This window comes from Podarcis cretensis, assembly GCF_951804945.1.
Source record: "Podarcis cretensis genome assembly, chromosome: 5".
NCBI classification, from domain to species: Eukaryota; Metazoa; Chordata; class Lepidosauria; order Squamata; family Lacertidae; genus Podarcis; species Podarcis cretensis.
The window spans coordinates 97050074-97067840 of NC_137174.1; the positions used below are offsets into that span (position 1 = coordinate 97050074).

Below are 17767 nucleotides of genomic sequence, written 5' to 3' on the forward strand. Positions count from 1 at the left end.
CAAAATGGTTTGCTGATGTTTCTTTTTGTCTTTCTAATGCTTTTTTGTATGTTTGTATTGTTTTAAATGACTTGGGTATATATTAAGATATAGCAGTATAGAAATACTTTTTTATAAATAAATGCAGTGGTACCTCGTGTTACATACCGTCCCCCTTACGAATGCTGTGGGTTATATGCTCTGCTAACCCAGAAGTAGATGCCTCTTGTTGCAACCTTTGCCCCGGGATGCGAGCGGAAGTCCCACTCCAGTGGTGCTGCAGCAGCAGGAGATGCCATTAGAGAAAGCGTGCCTCATGTTACGAGCGGGTTATTCTTGCGAATGGACCTCTGGAACGGATTAAGTATGTAACTCAATGTACCACTGTATAAATAAATTGAGTGTCTACTGGGTTCCTCCCAGGAATATGGCTTTTTTCTCTGGTCAGAGTTGTTTTTATTATAGTCTTTTGGCTCCTTCACTCTCAGAATTGCAGTCCGAGGTAGCTATAGAACCTGCATTTTATTATTCTCCTCTCCTTGTCCCATTTCACTTTTATATTATGTCTATTGAATTATAAGCCATGATGTTAAGCTGTGAACTGCTTGAAAGGTGGAATCTAAATATATTAGGCAAATTTTAAAAAGTAACTTTTGGCTGCTAAAAGGCTGACATGGCATCTCTAATTTTAACCATTCATGGAGTGAGTTTTTAATGTATTTGCTTCTGCCTGTTGTCTGGACTTGGACCATGACTGTGTGTTACAGAAGTCACCAGTTAAGCCTTAATTCCTCCCTGCTTTTCCACCCCAGGGAAGTCCTCTCTAGGAATGGCTCTCTTCCGCTTGGTTGAACTGTCAGGAGGCTGCATTAAAATTGATGGAGTGAAAATCAGTGACATTGGCCTAGCAGATCTCCGGAGCAAGCTGTCCATAATTCCTCAAGAGCCTGTGTTGTTCAGTGGTACCGTGAGGTTAGTTTCACCCATAGCCAAAGAGGTAGAAAAGAGCTTGCATCTTCCTCTCCCTCACCTGCCACCCTTCAAGTGAAATTGCCTTAGCCACAATAGAAAAGGGAGTTCCATTGCCCTGGGACATGGAGTAGTGATTCATTGCTGCTGTCTACTTCCACTGTCCCCATTTTGTTCCTTTTCTAAGGCAAAAGGGAATTGAATTAAGTATCTTAGTGCTGCTTAAATATTGACTCGATCTTCCTCAACGTGTTGCCTTCTTGATGTTGTTGGACTCCAAAATCCCATCAGCCCCATGCAGCTCATGGTCAGGAATGATGGGAGCTGTAGTCCGGCAGCAGCCAGAGGACACCAGGTTGGGAAAAGTTGGTTTAAGTATTCTGTGATAAATGGTTGCCATTGCGACTAACCCCCAGGTCAAGGGCTTCTCCCCCACCCCACCCTCAGGTATTACTGATTTGGGGAGTGGGAGCTGATGATAATAATACCGTAGACCCAGCAGTGGGTTGGGCAGAGCCCAGCATTCTTATGAGGGATGCAGATTTCCCCTCTTCCGTGTCACCCAGTTGATAAGTCCCACTCCACAGTTAATCTGTGTTTTTCAACCGAGGAGGGAGGGTTGCGTGGCTCTCTGTGTGTAACTGTATATGGTGGCCACACCCACAATTGTCCTCTGTGGCACAATGGGTCAGTGTGTCAGGCTGTTAACCAGAAGGTTGGTGGTTTGAGCCCACCCAGGGACGGCTGAGGACAGTATTCCCGCATTGCAGGGATTGGACTTGATTGACCCCCCAGGGTCCCTTCTAATTCTAGTTCTACAGCCCCTGGAGGGTTGGCCTTCAGGCCAATATAGGTTCGCCACCTCTGCTCTAGACACTTGTTTTTGGGAGCGTGCCCTAGTTTTATCTAACCTGCGTGAACAAAGATGATTCAGTCTTACAGACTTCTAAGCCTGTGGTGCTGGCTGCAGAAAGTCACAAAAACATGTCCGCTTAGTATGGCATTTGAGCGTTGGGCAAAGTGGCAGGTTTGGAGCAATTCATCTTTGATTTTGGCTTCCTTGAGGTTGTCTTTTGAAGATGGCCTGATTTACATGGTGCTTGTGTCTTGGTGGGTGCTTGCATGCCTTTCGAGAAGAGAATTGGTGATCGTATCCTGTTACACTCTTTCCCTCCTCTAGATATAACTTGGATCCTTTCACACAGTACAGTGAAGAGCAAATCTGGGATGCTTTGGAGAGGACTCACATGAAGGACTGTGTAAGTAAGGGGATTGGTGACAGGGGTTGGGGGTTCTTTAGCAGCCCAAGTGCAGCACCTTGGCCATGTAAGATGGTTGCCAGTGTCCCATTTGCATGAGAAAAAAAGTTTTTCAAGCAAGCAAGCAAGCAATCATCATCATCAACATCATCATAAATTTATTATTTATACCCCACCCATCTGGGTACCCTTGGTCATTCCTTCAGGTATAGAGCAATTGGATAGGATTGACTGAAACGAGTCCTCTATCTTCTTTTGTAAAAGGAAAAAAAAAGGCAGGGAAAGCTAATAAGGTGCAAATTATATAAATTTATTAAATTATCTGGCTTGAAGTTAAGCACATTTGTTAACTGGTCACATACCCTTACTGGCTCTGTTTTTTAGAGTGAGGCCTGGCTCATATAAACAACTGGAAAATTGGAAGGATTAAGGAGACTTGCACAGATGTGCAGTGATGCACATAATGGGGGTCAGCATAACCCATCTGGATAACAGCTTCTAAGACACACATATGCATACAATTTGTACATGGTTTCCAAGATCACTGCTGACCTGCGCACTTACAGGGTCAGAGATCATTACTCACTTTTGAGTAAAAGTGATTCAGATGTTATAAATTAATAAAGGACCGTGCCAGATGAATTCTTGTGCACACTGTTGACTGAGGTAGGGCTCTTCCTTGGTGATACTGTGTGAATCTGGTGTGGTCCACGCTGGAGGTTTCTAAAAATCAGAGGAGAATGCTTACTTTTAATCTTGGATCTGTGTGTCGTGTTCCTTGCGTGAGAGGTGCTTGGACTCTTGTGACACACTTCGTTTTTCTCATAACCGGTTCTGGTGCCCCTGGAAAACACTGTTGTGCTGCAACAGTGCCAGACCACAGTACTGATCCATCTCTATTCCCTTGTTCTGGTTCAGATTTCTCAGATGCCCATGAAACTTGAATCCGAAGTGATGGAAAATGGCGAGAACTTCTCTGTCGGGGAGAGGCAGTTGCTTTGTATTGCCAGGGCATTACTGCGCCGTTGTAAGGTGAGCTGGTGTGTAGAAGACAAAGACCATATGTATTTGGCATATTATCTTCTTCCCTAAGAAAAGCTTGTTCCAATGTCAGGATTAAAGCAATAGTCAACTGGCTACCACATCTTTTACTGTAGATAATTTTCCAGAATGCTGTCTTTGTTCAGAGCACACATGTCGGCTTCATCCTCTGATCCCAAAAGTGAAACCTGTTTAGCTTTCTGCATTTTACTCTCTGCCTCCTTGCTTGGTCTATCCTCATCTGCACAGGCAGAAGAGTGCATACAGTTTCAGCTCCTTTCCTGTTACGCTACTAGGGCAATTTTCTGTGATGCACATTGCATGCACATGTTGGATTTAAAAAGAAGGAAACAATAAAAGCCAGCATATGTTTGAAGTTTTTGGCAGTCCCGTTTTTTTTAACCATTATCCACCATTTATTCTGACAGTATCAATCTGCTGTTGGGGTCCAGCAGACTCCTAGCTGGACACAAAATGTATTGTGGTACACTGGGCCCCACAATATCAACTTAATTTTTTGTAGTGAAGAAGAACGTACAGAGAGAACATCCTGTAATGTTTTTTTTTTTGGGGGGGGGGGCAAACAGGCCTGTGCCTTGTGCCTAGGGAAAAGATCCAAGCCACCAATTAGGCAGTCATTTATGGGCTATTAGAAGGACCTGGACGAAAAGCAGAAGAGGGAGCAAACAGAAACTTTTTATGCATAGGTGAAATACTAGTCATAGTAAGTAATAGAAGGGGTCCAATGTATCCCAACAGCCTAATAGGCTTCCTCCTCCTATTCCCCCCAGCTAAGGTGGTGTTTCAAGTTTGCACTATTTTTTGTGTTGAGCCAGCGCAAAGCAGAATTCAGCCTCCTAGGGTTAAGACCCTGTTGGGTGACCAAGATGGCGCCTTCTTTATGCTGTTGGACTTCCAACTCCCCGTCAGCTAACGTGTTCAATGTTCAGAGATGATGAGAGTTGCAGTTCAGGAACACCTGGTGAACCCAGGGGATCCTTTGAGTCCTTTCATAGTGGGCTGTTCCCTGAGGCAGAGCAGGAGGACTCCAAACAACTAAGGTCTATGGATTCCCACTATGAGAGGCAGCTCCCTGTGACTCCTCTCTCTGTTTAGTCTCCCTCCCTCACCTAGGAAAAGTACTTTATTCTCTTCGCTTATTTGTCTATTTGTACTTACTTTCCTACTTGCACTTTGGTTTTCTTGGCAGCTTCTGTCAGGGCTTTGTTTTGTTTTGTTACATTTTTGGTCCTTCTTGGGAGCACTGAGAGAGGTGTATGTCTCTATTTTTAACAACGTTCATGTTACGCTTTCTATTCAGATCTTGATCTTGGATGAAGCAACAGCTGCCATGGACACAGAGACTGATTTGCTGATCCAGGAGACTATCAGGGAGGCATTTGCAGACTGCACAATGCTGACAATTGCTCACCGCCTGCATACGGTTCTGGGCTCTGATCGGATCATGGTTCTGATGCAAGGGCAGGTGAGCAAGAAATGAACCTTTCCCCCCCCCCGCCCCCTACGCAGAAGATCACACAGAACTAGTGTTCTCAAGCCGTTGCAATGAGCCCCTCTTCAACCCGGGACAGAATTGTGCAATGCTTACATAATTAGGAGAGATCTCAGGTCTGGTTTAAATGTTAAAACCTCTGAGCTATTCAGCAATGAAACACACTGGCTTAAAGAGGTGGTTTGATATTCTTCATTGGAGACTTTTAAGGAAAATCTGAACAGGTTCTTTGTTGGGGTGCTTTAAAACTTGTTTTTGAAAGCTTCAGTGTGGGGCTGATGGGTGCTATAGTCAAAACATATGGAGGGCACTAGGTTGAGGAAGGCTGGACTGCTTTAATGTTGTCGTGTTATTCAATGTTACTCCTTTTGGTAAATGAAAGGTTTAATGGTATACATTCCATGTATCTCTAATGGTCTCCCCCTTAATTTTTGTTTTAGGTGATGGAATTTGATACTCCATCGGTTCTCCTGTCCAATGAGAACTCTCGCTTCTATGCCATGTTTGCTGCTGCAGAAAATAAGATTGCTGTCAAGGGCTAAAATTCAGGGCAATGTCACTTTAATCGGGAGGGTAACAGTTTCTGCCTGTGGCAGGAACTCCTCTATCTTCATGTTCTCCAAGCAGATTATTGCCTTTTCATCTTTTAATTTTTAGCATTGTGGGTCACGATTCAGTTCTTTTCTAAAAAGTACTGTAAGGAGGGTTCTTTATGGTTTTTATTATGGTATTTATTCCATATTCTTGTTACTAGTTTTTTGCTATTAAATGCACTCTACAAAATGGCTCAGGGAGCCATGATTATAAATTTATCAAGAGGCCTATATTGAAGCTTTATACATGTAGCTATATCTATACAGAATTCTGTACATAGCCTATATTTACAGTGGAAATGTAAGCTGTTTATTTTATATTAAAATGAGCGCTGTGTTAATACCAGTGCATATTCTTTTCTATCATTTTTGTACAGTTTTACGGTACTGGGAACCTGGCTTTTTCCAGGCTGCGTTAGACCCTGTTCCGTCTTCTGCAGTCTGTTTTCTCTTAGCGCTGGAATTTCCCAGATCTCTGGATGGAAGTGGGCTTTTGTCCTTGTCTCCTCCTGTGTCCTGTTGTCACTGTCCTTCACAGAGGAGAGATGGGTTCTGTTGATGTGGCTTGGTTTCATCAGACCCATCAAGCTCTTTGGCACATTGCTAGGGCACATGGAAGTAGTGGCAGCTGTTTCCCATAACACGCCTGCAGTGGGGGTCAGGTTTCTTTGTGTCTCTTGTGAGATTCATAAATGAGCTTTGTCACTAGCAAGAGAGGAAGAACCACACATTAGCATTAGATACCTTTAAAGAAAAACTCATTGCCACTTGCTCTGGTGCAATAAAGGGAATGTGAATACACATTCTCTATCAGCAGAGTTCGGTTTATATTTTATAGAAAGGAAATGCAAACTGCTTCTGCTTTGCTGAGCACATCCATCCATCATTAATGAACTACAGCAATTAACCACCATCAGATTGATACCCTGGTGCTGTCTGCAAAAGTTTTCAAAGTGGCCTCTGCTGAATTATAGATCTAGTGATCTAAATACGCTAATACTTCACTTGGGAAGCTTTTCAGATACTTGGGTGTTTGTAACAATTAATTCTTTGCCCTACTCTGTCTGCGTGCAAGCTTTTTATTTTCTGCATATTTGTTACTATAAGTATCCCACCACCACCACTGCAATTTTTAGCAGGCTCCTGCTGATCAGGGTTTAACACTGGTGTAGGAAATTTTATTTTCTTACTGTAAAGAGACCTACCTCAGGTGCTGAGTCCTGTGTGGTACGTTACCATGGTTACTGTACGCCATCCCTGTTGTCTGGGGCCAGTAGCCCAGGTGGGCATGGTCAGTCTTGTAATAGCTGTGATTTTAAAATTGGTCAGCGTTGCATGTCTTTTTTCCCCTCCTCTTTTTTTTCCTTTGGTCCAGTTGGACATTTTATAGCCTTAGCATGTTTGCAAATTGTCTTGTTGAGACAGAAATCTGAAAAAGTGAATAAAAACTATTTTGGGCTTTGTAAAACTCTTGTGTGCGTTCTGTTATTTGGACCGTGGTGGATATCTTCCCAGCAATAAAGTACGTGGAATTTGCCCTGCTGCTACTACTTGGTGCCAGCAATGTTTTTTTTTTAAAAAAAGGGGGTACTCAAGGATATGCAGTACAGGCACCTCTTTTTTGTTGTTGTTAAAAAGTGTGATACTTACTCTAACAACCTCATGGTGAGTACTGGCACCTATTTTTTTGGGGGGGGGGAAGCACTGGGTGTCAGCTACATGAACAAATCAACATCCCTAGTACATTAAGCTGAAGCTCTTTCTTCAGAAGCACTGGCTGCATCCCAACTGCAGTGCTAAGCAGTAAAGGGGACACAAAGCTACATCCCTTCTGCAAGGAAGAGCCAGTGTGTCTTTGTGGCTAAAGTATTTGACTCTAGGAGTGGGAGACTGAGATTTAAGGACTCCGTGCTGCTCCAAACTGCACCATGCAGCTCATCGGGAGAGTGGGCCAGTCCCTTGTCTCTCAGCCTAATTGCTTCACAGGGTGGTTGTGAGGCTAAAAGGGAGGGGAGGGGAGAACCCCATAACTCCTTAAGCAAAGGCGGGTCACAAATGTAATCAAATGCATTTGTAGTTTTAAAGCAAGCAATGCTGGGACAGGGGTAAGTAACATCATTGTACAGTGCTACCTCGGGTTACAAACACCTTGGGTTCTGACTCCGCTAACCAAGAGCTCTGCCCCAGGATGAGAACAGAAATTGCACGGCGGTGGCAGCAAGAGGTCCCATTAGCTAAAGTGGTACCTCAGGTTAAGAACGGTTTCAGGTTAAGAATGGACCTCCGGAATGAATTAAGTTCGTAACCAGAGGTATCAATGTATATGGTAAGGACAGTTGCTTCTGTTGGCTCTGCAGAAATAATAATCTGTTCCATGAAAGGATGGAAGGTACCCTTGCAGTTAAGGATCAAGCTTTATTTCTATGCTAATTGGTTGACAGCATGGTTTGAAAAAGCGAATTATCACAGGAGTAAGGAAGTCGGAACAGCTGTATGCATGTTTAGTCTGGAGTAGAGTTCACTGAGTTAAGTGGGGTCTACTCAGCCACAAGCCATTTAGGGAATCGGCTCCTCCAATCCAGAGCTGAGGAGAGGCAAAGGTATGATAGCTTTCTTTGCCTCCTCACCTGCCAGGTGGTTGGGGGGGCATATGCTATTGGGCACCTTTGAGCAGCACCCAACACTCCTGCGCCACCTCAACTTTCCCAAGGGGAAGGCTGGAAAGGGCAAGACAAGAGTGTGCACTTGATGCCATGAACTAGGTGAAATTTGGCCAGGGGGTTGATCCAGCACACAAGCATCCCTGCCCCCACTCTGTGTTAAACCAATTGTCGCAGGGAAATTTTTACCACAGGGCTCTTATAAATACTGCTTTTAGCAGAACACCAGCTTGCTTCTTGGCAAATATCTCTTGACAACTGAAATAATAGGCTCCCGAAACAAAAACAAGGAAAAAGTCATTCAAGCTGGTTTCCTGTATTAGATGATTCATTATTGTAATTGAACACTTAACCCCCCCCCCCAGCTCTGTGAATGTTTGGTCAGTTTTGCTCTTGATTTTAGTAGGTACAAATCTTTATACTGGCTTCTATCTAATATTAGCCCTACCCAGTGTGGACCCACTGAAATGAATGGCCATGACTTATTCAGGACCAGTAATTTCAGGTCTAATCTGGATGCAACACACTCTGATTTGTAGCATCCTGAGATTAGATAAAGGAAACAAAACTTATTAACAAGCAGGCATGCTGATTCAGTAGACAAAATGATTTGCCTAAAAGGCTCAGGGCTTAAGTACCTCAAGTACCACCATCAGCTGAAAGGCAGGAGAGCTGTGTGAATTTCCTCCCATGTTTACAAAACAAAAATACACCTGCATCACTTGCCCAGAGAAAAAAGTTTGAGAACCCCTGTACTAAGGGAAAATCTGCTCTGCCCAAAGAGTGTGTTTAACCTATTTTTTGGATTTCAAACTTAAGGTGTGCATGCACACGAAAGCTCATACCAAGTACTAACCTAGTTGTTCTTTAAGGTGCTACTGGAAGGAATTTTTTTATTTTGTTTTGACTATGGCAGACCAACACGGCTACCTATCTGTAACTGGTACTTGTGTGTGTGTTTGCAACCCCCTGCCAACACACAATGCCCTAGAGCATGTGCAGAGTCTCTTCTGCTTGGCTTTGTTTTTCAGTGCAACGTGTCGAGTACCCAAAGATGAGAAAACGAAATAATCAGCCTGGGGGATATATATGAAGGGTCCTTTGCCGGGTCGACCCGACTCCGCTCCGAATCCTCTCCGTGACCGTCCACACGGCGAGGCCTCGGCCTCGGCCTCCGCTCCTCCTCCTCCGCCGCCGCCGCCGCCGCTCTCCCTTCCCCCCTGCTGGCCGCTGCCGGCCTCCTCCTGGCCCCGAGCCGCCTCCCGCTTCCCTCGGGCGCCTCCCGGCGGCCGACGGCCCGGCACCCGAGCCCGGCAGCCAGTCAGCCCGTCCGTCCGTCAGCCAGCCAGCCAGGCCCCGGCGCTGGGCAGGGCCAGGCCGGGCCGGGCCGAGCCTCTTCCTGGCGCTGCCGAGCGGCCTGCGCGAGCCTCCCGCCGCCGCCGCGCCGCCGCCGCCGCCTCCCGCCCATGGATTTCACATAGCCGCCGCCTGGGCCGCCTCTCTCCGCCCATGGCGGCCTCGGAGAGCCCCCCGGACGTGGCCTCGGCCTCCAGCTCCTCGCTCTTCCGCCTCCGGCACCTCCGCCTGGGGCTGCACTTGCGGCCCGACGCCCGCGCCTTGGCCGGCTGCTCGGTGCTGGAGCTGTGCGCCCGGCGGGGACGCCGAACCGGCAGCGGCAGCAGCGGCAGCAGCCAGAGCCGCCGGCAGACCCTGGTGCTGGACGCGCACCCGGCCTTGCGGGTCGCCTCGGTCGCCTTCCGGCCTTCCCCGGCCGGCGGCGGGCGCTGCGGCTTCGTCTTCCCCGACGCCGCCTCGCCGGGCAGCGCGGAGAGCCGGGGCGGCGGCGGCGGGGGGGATGGCGCCCCGAGGTGCCCCGCCTGGCTCCCCGCCCCCGCCTCCTCTTCCTCCTCCTCCTCCTCCTCCTCTTCCTCGGAGCTGTCCGGCCCGGAGAGGAGCGACCCGGCCCCCGGGCGCCTCTTGACCCGCTGCCCCTCTCCCACGCCCCTCTCGGACCCCCACCCGCACTGCCCGCTCAGCACCCCCAGCGCACTTTCGGCCTTGGGGCCGCCCCTGGCCCCCGAGCTGGTGGGCCCCGGGCCCCCGGCAGACCCCCTGGCCGCCCACCGCTGCCACCACAGCTGCCCGGTGGCAGGGCCCCCCGACTTCCTGGTTTCACCAGACTGCCCCCTTGCCCCTGGGACCCCTTCGCCGGACCCCGAGGGTGCCCTGAGGGGTGCAGCGGCTGCCCCCCACTCTCCCCTCGCTGCCCCGGCCAGCCCCATCAACCACTTTTCGTGCTCCTTTTCCGACTTTCCTCTCGTGCCTGGGGTGCCCCCTCCACCCATTCCCACCTTCCCCGACGACCCCTCGCCGGCCTCGGTGGCCCCTTGCCCACTTTTCTTCAGCGTGGACCCCTTCACGGACTACGGTTCGGCCCTCACCATCTCCTTACCGTCTTCCCTGGAGCCTCACCAGCCCTTCCAGGTCATCATCCGCTACACCACCATTGATGCACCCGCTGTAAGTGCCCCTTTCTCTGCGCAACCCCAAAGATTGTGTTTGGGGTGGGTGGGTGGTGCTTGTAGGGGCATTTTAGGGGATAACTTGCAATGCGGGTGATGGTCATGGAGGCTGTGCAGATCTGGAGCTGATTGCCCTTTGACAGCAGCTCGGCTGGAGTACGGAAGATGCTGCACGGTCTAAGAGGATACCAGCGTGGTTAAACAACAGAGTCAAGGAAGTTATAAAGGCCAGCTTCATTTAAGGAAACTGAAGCCTCATCCAGGTGACGGGAACAAGAAAAAGAAAGCAGATTATTGCAAAAGAAATGCAAACTGACAGTAAGGGATGCAGAAAAATAACTTGAGCAACAAGTTGTTAAAAAGAATAAAAAATAAATGCATTTAAATACATTTCAAGTGGGGAACTTTGCCACAGTTGGAGCTAGACCATTAGATGGGGAAAACCTGTTAGATGTAGAAAACCGGAACAATTGATGCATGTTCCAGAGCAGGGACAGGAAACTGGTCTACCATATATAATTAGATTATGACTTCTGCCATTCTTGGCCATTGGCCTTCTGGTTGGGGCTGATGGGAGTTGGAGGCCAACACAATTTGGAGAGCCATAAAGGTTCTTCCTCTTATTTTAGGAGGATACCCTCCTGAAGAGATCCAGCACCACTGTCCGGACCCTTGTGGAAGCTGTGAGTGTTTCCTAGAATGCATTCTAGCATCCTACGCAACAGGCAAGGGTTTTGTAGCAGGCAAAAATATGTGGAAAGACTTCTCTGAGGTTTACCTCCAAATCTATCGCGTTAGCTGTCATGCCACATTGGTCTGCATCAAACGTAATGGGGCTGACCCAACAACAAATGATTAATAAAGTTCAGTTGCTCCTTTCCCCTCTGCTTCCCTCATCCTCTTGTGCACCCAACTTTATTGGAGATTTCTTGTTTCTTAATCACAGTTTCCTGGGACATCTGAGCTGGAAAACTGGTCTGAAGGCTCCCTTCAAATCAGAATATCAAACCAGGACCAACGAGCCCTTAATGCACAGTTTCCCAGTTTGGATACCATATGCAACTGGTTTAAGATATTGGAAAGTCTCCTCTGCAAATAGGCATGTGGGACAGGTGGGGGCAGGGATCCACTTGAATTCCCCTTCCCTTCACTCTCCAACCAGCGATCCTTTGCTCTTGATCTGTTACAGGTCACCTTGTGACAGCTGCTAGCACTGCCTTATCCTTTCCAATGAACATGGCATTTGTAATGAACTCAACTGCCCCCACCCCAAAGACTTAACAGGTGTCTGGTAATAACTTGCATGCATAACAAAACATTTTCATGGAATAACATTTCTAAAAGATGTTGCCTCCGCTCCCTATTTCTCTGCCCTCTCTATTATATAGGATATTATATCACTTCCAGAAGATGTTCAGAGATTGATTCTTGCCACATTCTTTCTAGAAGGTAGAGTCAGAATTGGGGAACAGCTGTCAAGGACACTCTCGGATGGTTACCATCACAAGGCTTCTGTCAAGAAAACAGCTATGTGTCGGTTAAGTCAAGGAGACTGAGATTTGGAATAAGGGCCATTCCCTCTCCCCAGAGAATCCTGGATATGGTGTGAGGAGGGTTTAGAGATCTCCCTGCACAGAATTTTCAGCACACTCATGAAACCAGAATTTAAAGGATTCTTTAAAAAAGCTGGACTGCAAACAGGACTGGCGTTGGTAACTAGTTGCCAGTTCCCCAAGACAATTTGCAACGATGCGAGATGAGCAGTTTCAGTAAGCAATTGGCTTACGTTCCACTGCACCCCAAAATAAGTTTTGGGGTATGCTGTATATCTCTGTGACTTTCCCCTTTTAGATCCTCAAGACCCTCAATAATTCTTCTCTATCAAGCCATTGATTTTGTGCAGTGCTTTTTAACACATGGTAATCCTACTTGCAAATAAGGTGTTGGAGCTGTGCACTCCAAACAAAGCTTTGGGCTACCATAATAAGTCTTATACCTGCAGCTCTTCTGTGAGACACTCCTAGCACTGCAGCCACCCAGTGCTTTGATTTGGCTCAGGATATTGAGAAGTGTATTTCCTCCATTCCATTTATTATCAGTATATAAGGGGAAATGGATAAAGAACTGGGGGCGTGGACCCAACAGATGTGGGGTCACACACTGGTACAGCCAGGAGACTGATGCTTTTGAATCGCCACAGCAATGCTTCATTTTGGTGCAAGACACCGTCACACATGCTGGGCCAACATATATGAAAATAGGGAGCTAGGGTTATGCACTTCTGCAAGCAAGAGACTATTGCCTTTGAGTCACCCTAACATCGTATCTGCTACAAGAGACGAACAGGCAGGCAGCTCCTATGTAAATAATAGCCAATAAAAAAGAAGAAGAAGGAACTAAGAGAAGCACACTTGGTAGTCCCTTCCACCAAAATGAAATGGTCTTCTTGATATCATAGAATTATAGAGTTGGAAGGGTCCTCTAATTCAACCCCCAAAGCTTAGTGCCAGATGTACAACCCCAGTTCCTGGGTCATTTCTGCATGCATTGGCAATTATTAGTGTGGACCCAATGCTCTTGACTGCTGGGCTGGGTGCAGTGCTAGGGCAACCTGAAGGTGACAGCCTTCTGGTCAGTGGCGTAGCGTGGGGGGTGCAGGGGGGGCCGGCCGCACCGGGCGCAACATCTGGGGGTTAGGGTTAGGGGGCGCAAATCCACGGGTTAGGGGGCGCAAATCCACGGGTTAGGGGGCGCAAATCCACGGGTTAGGGGGCGCAAATTACTTGCCTTGCCCCGGGTGCTGACAACCCACGCTACGCCACTGCTTCTGGTTGGGTAAGTATGATTTGTGGTGGCCCCAAGCCTATTGTGGGCTGTGCAGCTCCAGTTCCTTACTTGTATATTTATTTGCAAAGATTTGCATGGGGCAGCATGGCCAGCAGTGTCTTTTGCAAAAAGAAAGAGTTGAGTTGGAAATAAGGCTAGGGCAGTCCGAAAGCGATAGTCTCTTGGTTTTGTGGTGTGCACAATCCCAGTTTCTTACTCATTTCCACATATATCGGGCAGTTCTCGATGTCGATCTAGTATACTTTTTGGTGAATTGCTCAGAAATTACACCAGGTGGACACAGTGTTCTGGTGTTTCATAGATACCACTCTTCTGGAGGTGGGTGGGTGGTATATGATGCCCCAAAGCTTAATTTGGGGTGTGCACTCCCTGTTCCTTATTAATTTCTGCATATACCGCCATGAGAGCAATGTGGCAAACAAAACATGGGGCTGGACACAGTTCTAGAGTGTCTCAAAGGGAACAGATCTCCTGATCATGTGGATGTAGGGTGGCCTAAGGCTCTTTGAGGGTTGCAGAGCTACTGTATAATTCCCTTTTTTATTTTTACATACTTTGGTGATTAGTTGCACAGGGCCAGCACTCTCCATAGCATCGTGCACCACAACAAAGCACTGGGTCTTATACAATGCTGAGGCTAACTCTTGAGGCAGTTCCCTCCCCTCCCTGGGATGACAAAGTCTGTTGCCTTTGGCCATCATCCTTTTTTGTGCTGGAATTTATTTGCTCCTTCCCATCTGTTTGAAATCAACTGCTGGACAATATAGTATTTACTTAGATTTCCCCATCCTTATTTCAAATCCTCAGGGCCTTTCCATTCCCTCTTCACCCTGTTTGATAGGTGAGGTCGAGAAAATAGGGCTTTAACCCACTTAGGAGCAGCTATCCACAAATGGTTGGTATTTTTCTCGTAAATCTTTTTCTCTTTGTGATAATCAGACAATTGAACTTATCTTTACTGTTGTGTGCTTTTCATGACAATGGAACAAGCCATGCTTGTTCACCAGGTTCTAAAAAGAGGGCATTGGAAAGGCCTTTTCTCTGTGCTGCCTCTTGGAAGGTTGCCCATGGTCAAGACAGCTGGAGACCTCTGTGCCATTTCGTTCGAAATGTTGACACAGCTCTGGATTAATTTCCTTCTGTTTCTCTGCACTCCTCCCTTGCTGTTCTTTCCAAGTGAACAAGGCACACATTTTATGAGCATTTCATTTCTCCTTGTGCTGTTTGGTGTAAAGCGCAGATTTGTAGGGAAAGCTTGAACTGTCTTTACCGTAAAAGTCCAAATATATATAAAAAATAGGCTTGTAGCCTTGAGATCGAAATGTTTTGGAACTAGCTAGATGCCCACTAAATGAATGGCATGCTTGAATCTCTCCGTCCTGTTTAGAGCTTGGAATTTTAAAAAATAGGGAGAGGGCAAAGAGAGGGGATTGGTCAGCTGGCTGCCGATGTCACAGCTGGCCCAACATACCACAATGATTGAGGGCCAAGAAAGAGAGAGGGTTGGTCTAGTATGGGTATGTCTGTATCTGGAGCATGGGCAACCTAGTTTGGGACGACTCCTGGATTTTTTCTTCCAACGGAAAGATTAATAATTGAATCAGTAAAAGAATGTAAACTGTAGTGTGTTTTTGACCATCCATAATTCCTCTGCTGATCTGTAGTGTACTTTTCCTCTGCTGATCTGTAGTGTGCGGATAAGTCTGATTAAGGGCAGGAGTATAGTATTGTCAGGGTAGGACTGATGACCAGGCTGCCAGCTGACTGCAAGCACACTGTGGAAAGTTACCAACCTGGTCCTCTCCAGATGCTTGGAACTACAATTCTCAGCACCTCCAGCCAGCCTAGCTATCTGCTTTGCATCTTGAAGGTCTCAGGTTCAGTCGCTGGCATCTCCAGGTATGGCCTGGAACATCCCCTGCTTGAAACCCTTTATAGCTGCTGCCAGTCAGTGTGGGCAGTACTGAGCATGTTGGACCAGTGGCTTGGTTCAGTATGAGGTAGCTTCCTTTGTAATAATTTTTGTTGAATTTTCAAAAGTTGGACATATATACTTCAATACATAATAATTTTAACTTTTCTCAACTTCCCGCCCCATTTTCCATTGTGTTTCAGTCCCCCGCTTGCTGCACAATGCCTTCTTATACCAATACATCAATACTATATTCTCTAATTCCTTCTGTTGCTCACATTTCAGATCCTGCTTGCGAGTTCATCAAACTATAATATTTCCTGAGATAGTCCAAAAAGGGCTTCCATTCTTAGTATGAGAGAGCTTCTCCTATGTTCATGTGCTGGTGGGAGTTATAGTTGAACCACTCTGAGATCTATGGGTGTGGGGCAGTATACAAATTTAATAAATAAAAATAATAAATAATAGTCCAAACATCTGGACGGCAGAAGCAAAGGTTAAGTTACCACGTGGCTAAGGGCCATCTGGATTCACTGGGAGCAAGGCTTGCTGTGTATGTAGAAATTAGGCATATATGTAAGTCCTGCTGCTGTTTTTGGCATTGCATTTTAATTCTGTTTCTAATGGCACTTGTACACATTGTGATGCTGCCAGTGCAGGTTAGTCCAGTGCGGTGGATTCTAGTTATGGTAAGGTCAGGTGAGCCAGGGTTGCTGAGAAGAACAATCACATGGGGGGAAACTTGCCTGCAATTACACAGAGAAGTTATTAAGTTATTTCTTTGCTATAAATCAAGCATAGAGAGACATGCTATTATTCTGGTTTGTGAAATCAGAGCAGATGCATGGCACCAGGGAGAAGATAAAATGGAAAACCTTCAAGCACGCATGATGGGAAAGTGTGGGACAAAGAAGCCTGTTCGGAACAAACCAGCCAGCCTTTGACTTGTTGATGCCCTCTGAATATACATTTTTATTTATAAAGCTTACTGTCACTTTTTGATAGAATGCCTGAAGTCATGAATCAAACAATTAAAACAAAATACCTGTTACAAACAGAACAATACTTCAAAACTAGCAGCAGCAATGTGGAAATGACACCAGCTTGGGCATCTGTCAGTGTTATTCTAAACACCTTTCTTGAACAAAAATTGATGCTTGAGTTTGCTGGCAAAAAGCATGCAGAGATGGCATTTGGTATGTTTCCTCAAGGCAGTTGAGTTTGGTAGAGCAAAGAATTGGTGACCTGAAGTGGTGGTGAGGTATAGTGGTGCCCCGCAAGACGAATGCTTCGCAAGACGAAAAACTCGCTAGACGAAAGAGTTTTCCGTCTTTTGAGGTGCTTCGCAAGACGAATTTCCCTATGGGCTTGCTTCGCAAGACGAAACGTCTTGCGAGTTCTTGCGAGTTTTTCCCCCTTCCCCCCCTTTTTCTAAGCCGCTAATAGCCGCTAAGCCGCTAATAGCGCTAAGCCGCTAAGCCACTAATAGCCGTGCTTCGCAAGACGAAAAAACTGCAAGATGAAGAGACTCACGGAACGGATTAATTTCGTCTTGCGAGGCACCACGGTATGTCTGGGAGGAGCCATTCCTTCTGGTGTGTTAAGTAGTAGTGGTACGGACTGGCTAAGTAATTAACTATTAACAATTAGACAGCTTTCAACATGGATAAACTGTGATGGTGTCTTTGCCTGCCTCTCCTGGTTCACTTTTATACAGGGCATTTGGTTGGTCCTCCACTACGGTTGTGCCAATGTTGGTGGAAAAGGACGCAGTCTGGCTTACTCATGGACAGACACAGGGTGGGGTATTGGCCAGCTTGTCTGCCTCCCTCTCCTCTTCCCTCGTGAGTGATGTGTGCAGTTTAATAAAATGAAACTCGTCTCACTCTTTTAAAAAATGCTCTCTGCTCCCTTAGGGCTGTTGCTTTTATTACTGTCATTTCTCACACATTCCTTCTTGTTGCTTCCATTAGATCTGGTGGCTGGATCCTGAGCTGACCTACGGCAACACCAAGCCATTTGTCTTCACGCAAGGCCATTCCGTGTGCAACCGCTCCTTCTTCCCCTGTTTTGACACGCCAGCTGTGAAATGTACTTACTCCGCCATCGTCAAGGTAGGAGGAAGCCTGTAACAAACCACCATTTCCTTAGGGAGGAGAAACAGTCGTTCAGGTTGCTGTGCTCTGTGAAATTTTGGGATCTGTCTGAACAGACCTGTTCGGGGGAAAAGTTTGGTGCTTTCCCTTATACCATACAGTGGTACCTCACAAGACGAATGCCTTGTAAGACGAAAAACTCGCAAGACGAAAGAGTTTTTCATTTTTTGAGTTGCTTCGCAAGACGGATTTCCCTATGGGCTTGCTTCGCAAGACGAAAATGTCTTGCAAGTTTGTTTCCTTTTTCTTAAAACCATTAATACCCAGGGTGCATTCAGGGGGTGCAGTTGCGACTTGACTTCGAGGAGCAACTCAT

General features: G+C 46.7%; 2 protein-coding genes and 1 long non-coding RNA gene across 7 annotated transcripts in view; 2 read left to right on the forward strand and 1 right to left on the reverse strand.

The window, feature by feature from the left end:
* Nucleotides 1-6822, forward strand: part of ABCC5 (ATP binding cassette subfamily C member 5) — a 49477-nt gene extending 42655 nt beyond the window's left edge. For all 4 annotated transcript variants that reach the window (XM_079977589.1, XM_079977591.1, XM_079977590.1 and 1 more), the window contains 5 exons: nucleotides 792-951; nucleotides 2129-2207; nucleotides 3126-3239; nucleotides 4570-4734; nucleotides 5202-6822. In XM_079977589.1, coding sequence (XP_079833715.1) covers nucleotides 792-951; nucleotides 2129-2207; nucleotides 3126-3239; nucleotides 4570-4734; nucleotides 5202-5303 — 620 coding nt within the window. In that variant the 3' untranslated portion in view covers nucleotides 5304-6822. The remainder of the gene's footprint in view (nucleotides 1-791; nucleotides 952-2128; nucleotides 2208-3125; nucleotides 3240-4569; nucleotides 4735-5201) is intronic.
* On the reverse strand, nucleotides 5377-8826 carry LOC307217194. The gene is made up of 2 exons (XR_013839405.1): nucleotides 8204-8826; nucleotides 5377-6783 (listed from the first exon to the last, which is right to left on the reverse strand). It is a non-coding gene; the product is annotated as an uncharacterized lncRNA (long non-coding RNA).
* Nucleotides 8827-9385: 559 nt separating this feature from the next.
* The window catches only part of RNPEPL1 (arginyl aminopeptidase like 1), a 35908-nt gene continuing 27526 nt past the window's right edge, over nucleotides 9386-17767 (forward strand). The window contains exons 1-2 of one of the 2 annotated variants that reach the window (XM_079977752.1): nucleotides 9386-10534; nucleotides 17269-17409. In XM_079977752.1, the coding sequence (XP_079833878.1) occupies nucleotides 9524-10534; nucleotides 17269-17409 (1152 nt within the window). In that variant the 5' untranslated portion in view covers nucleotides 9386-9523. The remainder of the gene's footprint in view (nucleotides 10535-17268; nucleotides 17410-17767) is intronic. The other variant, XM_079977751.1, reaches the window with a different exon arrangement.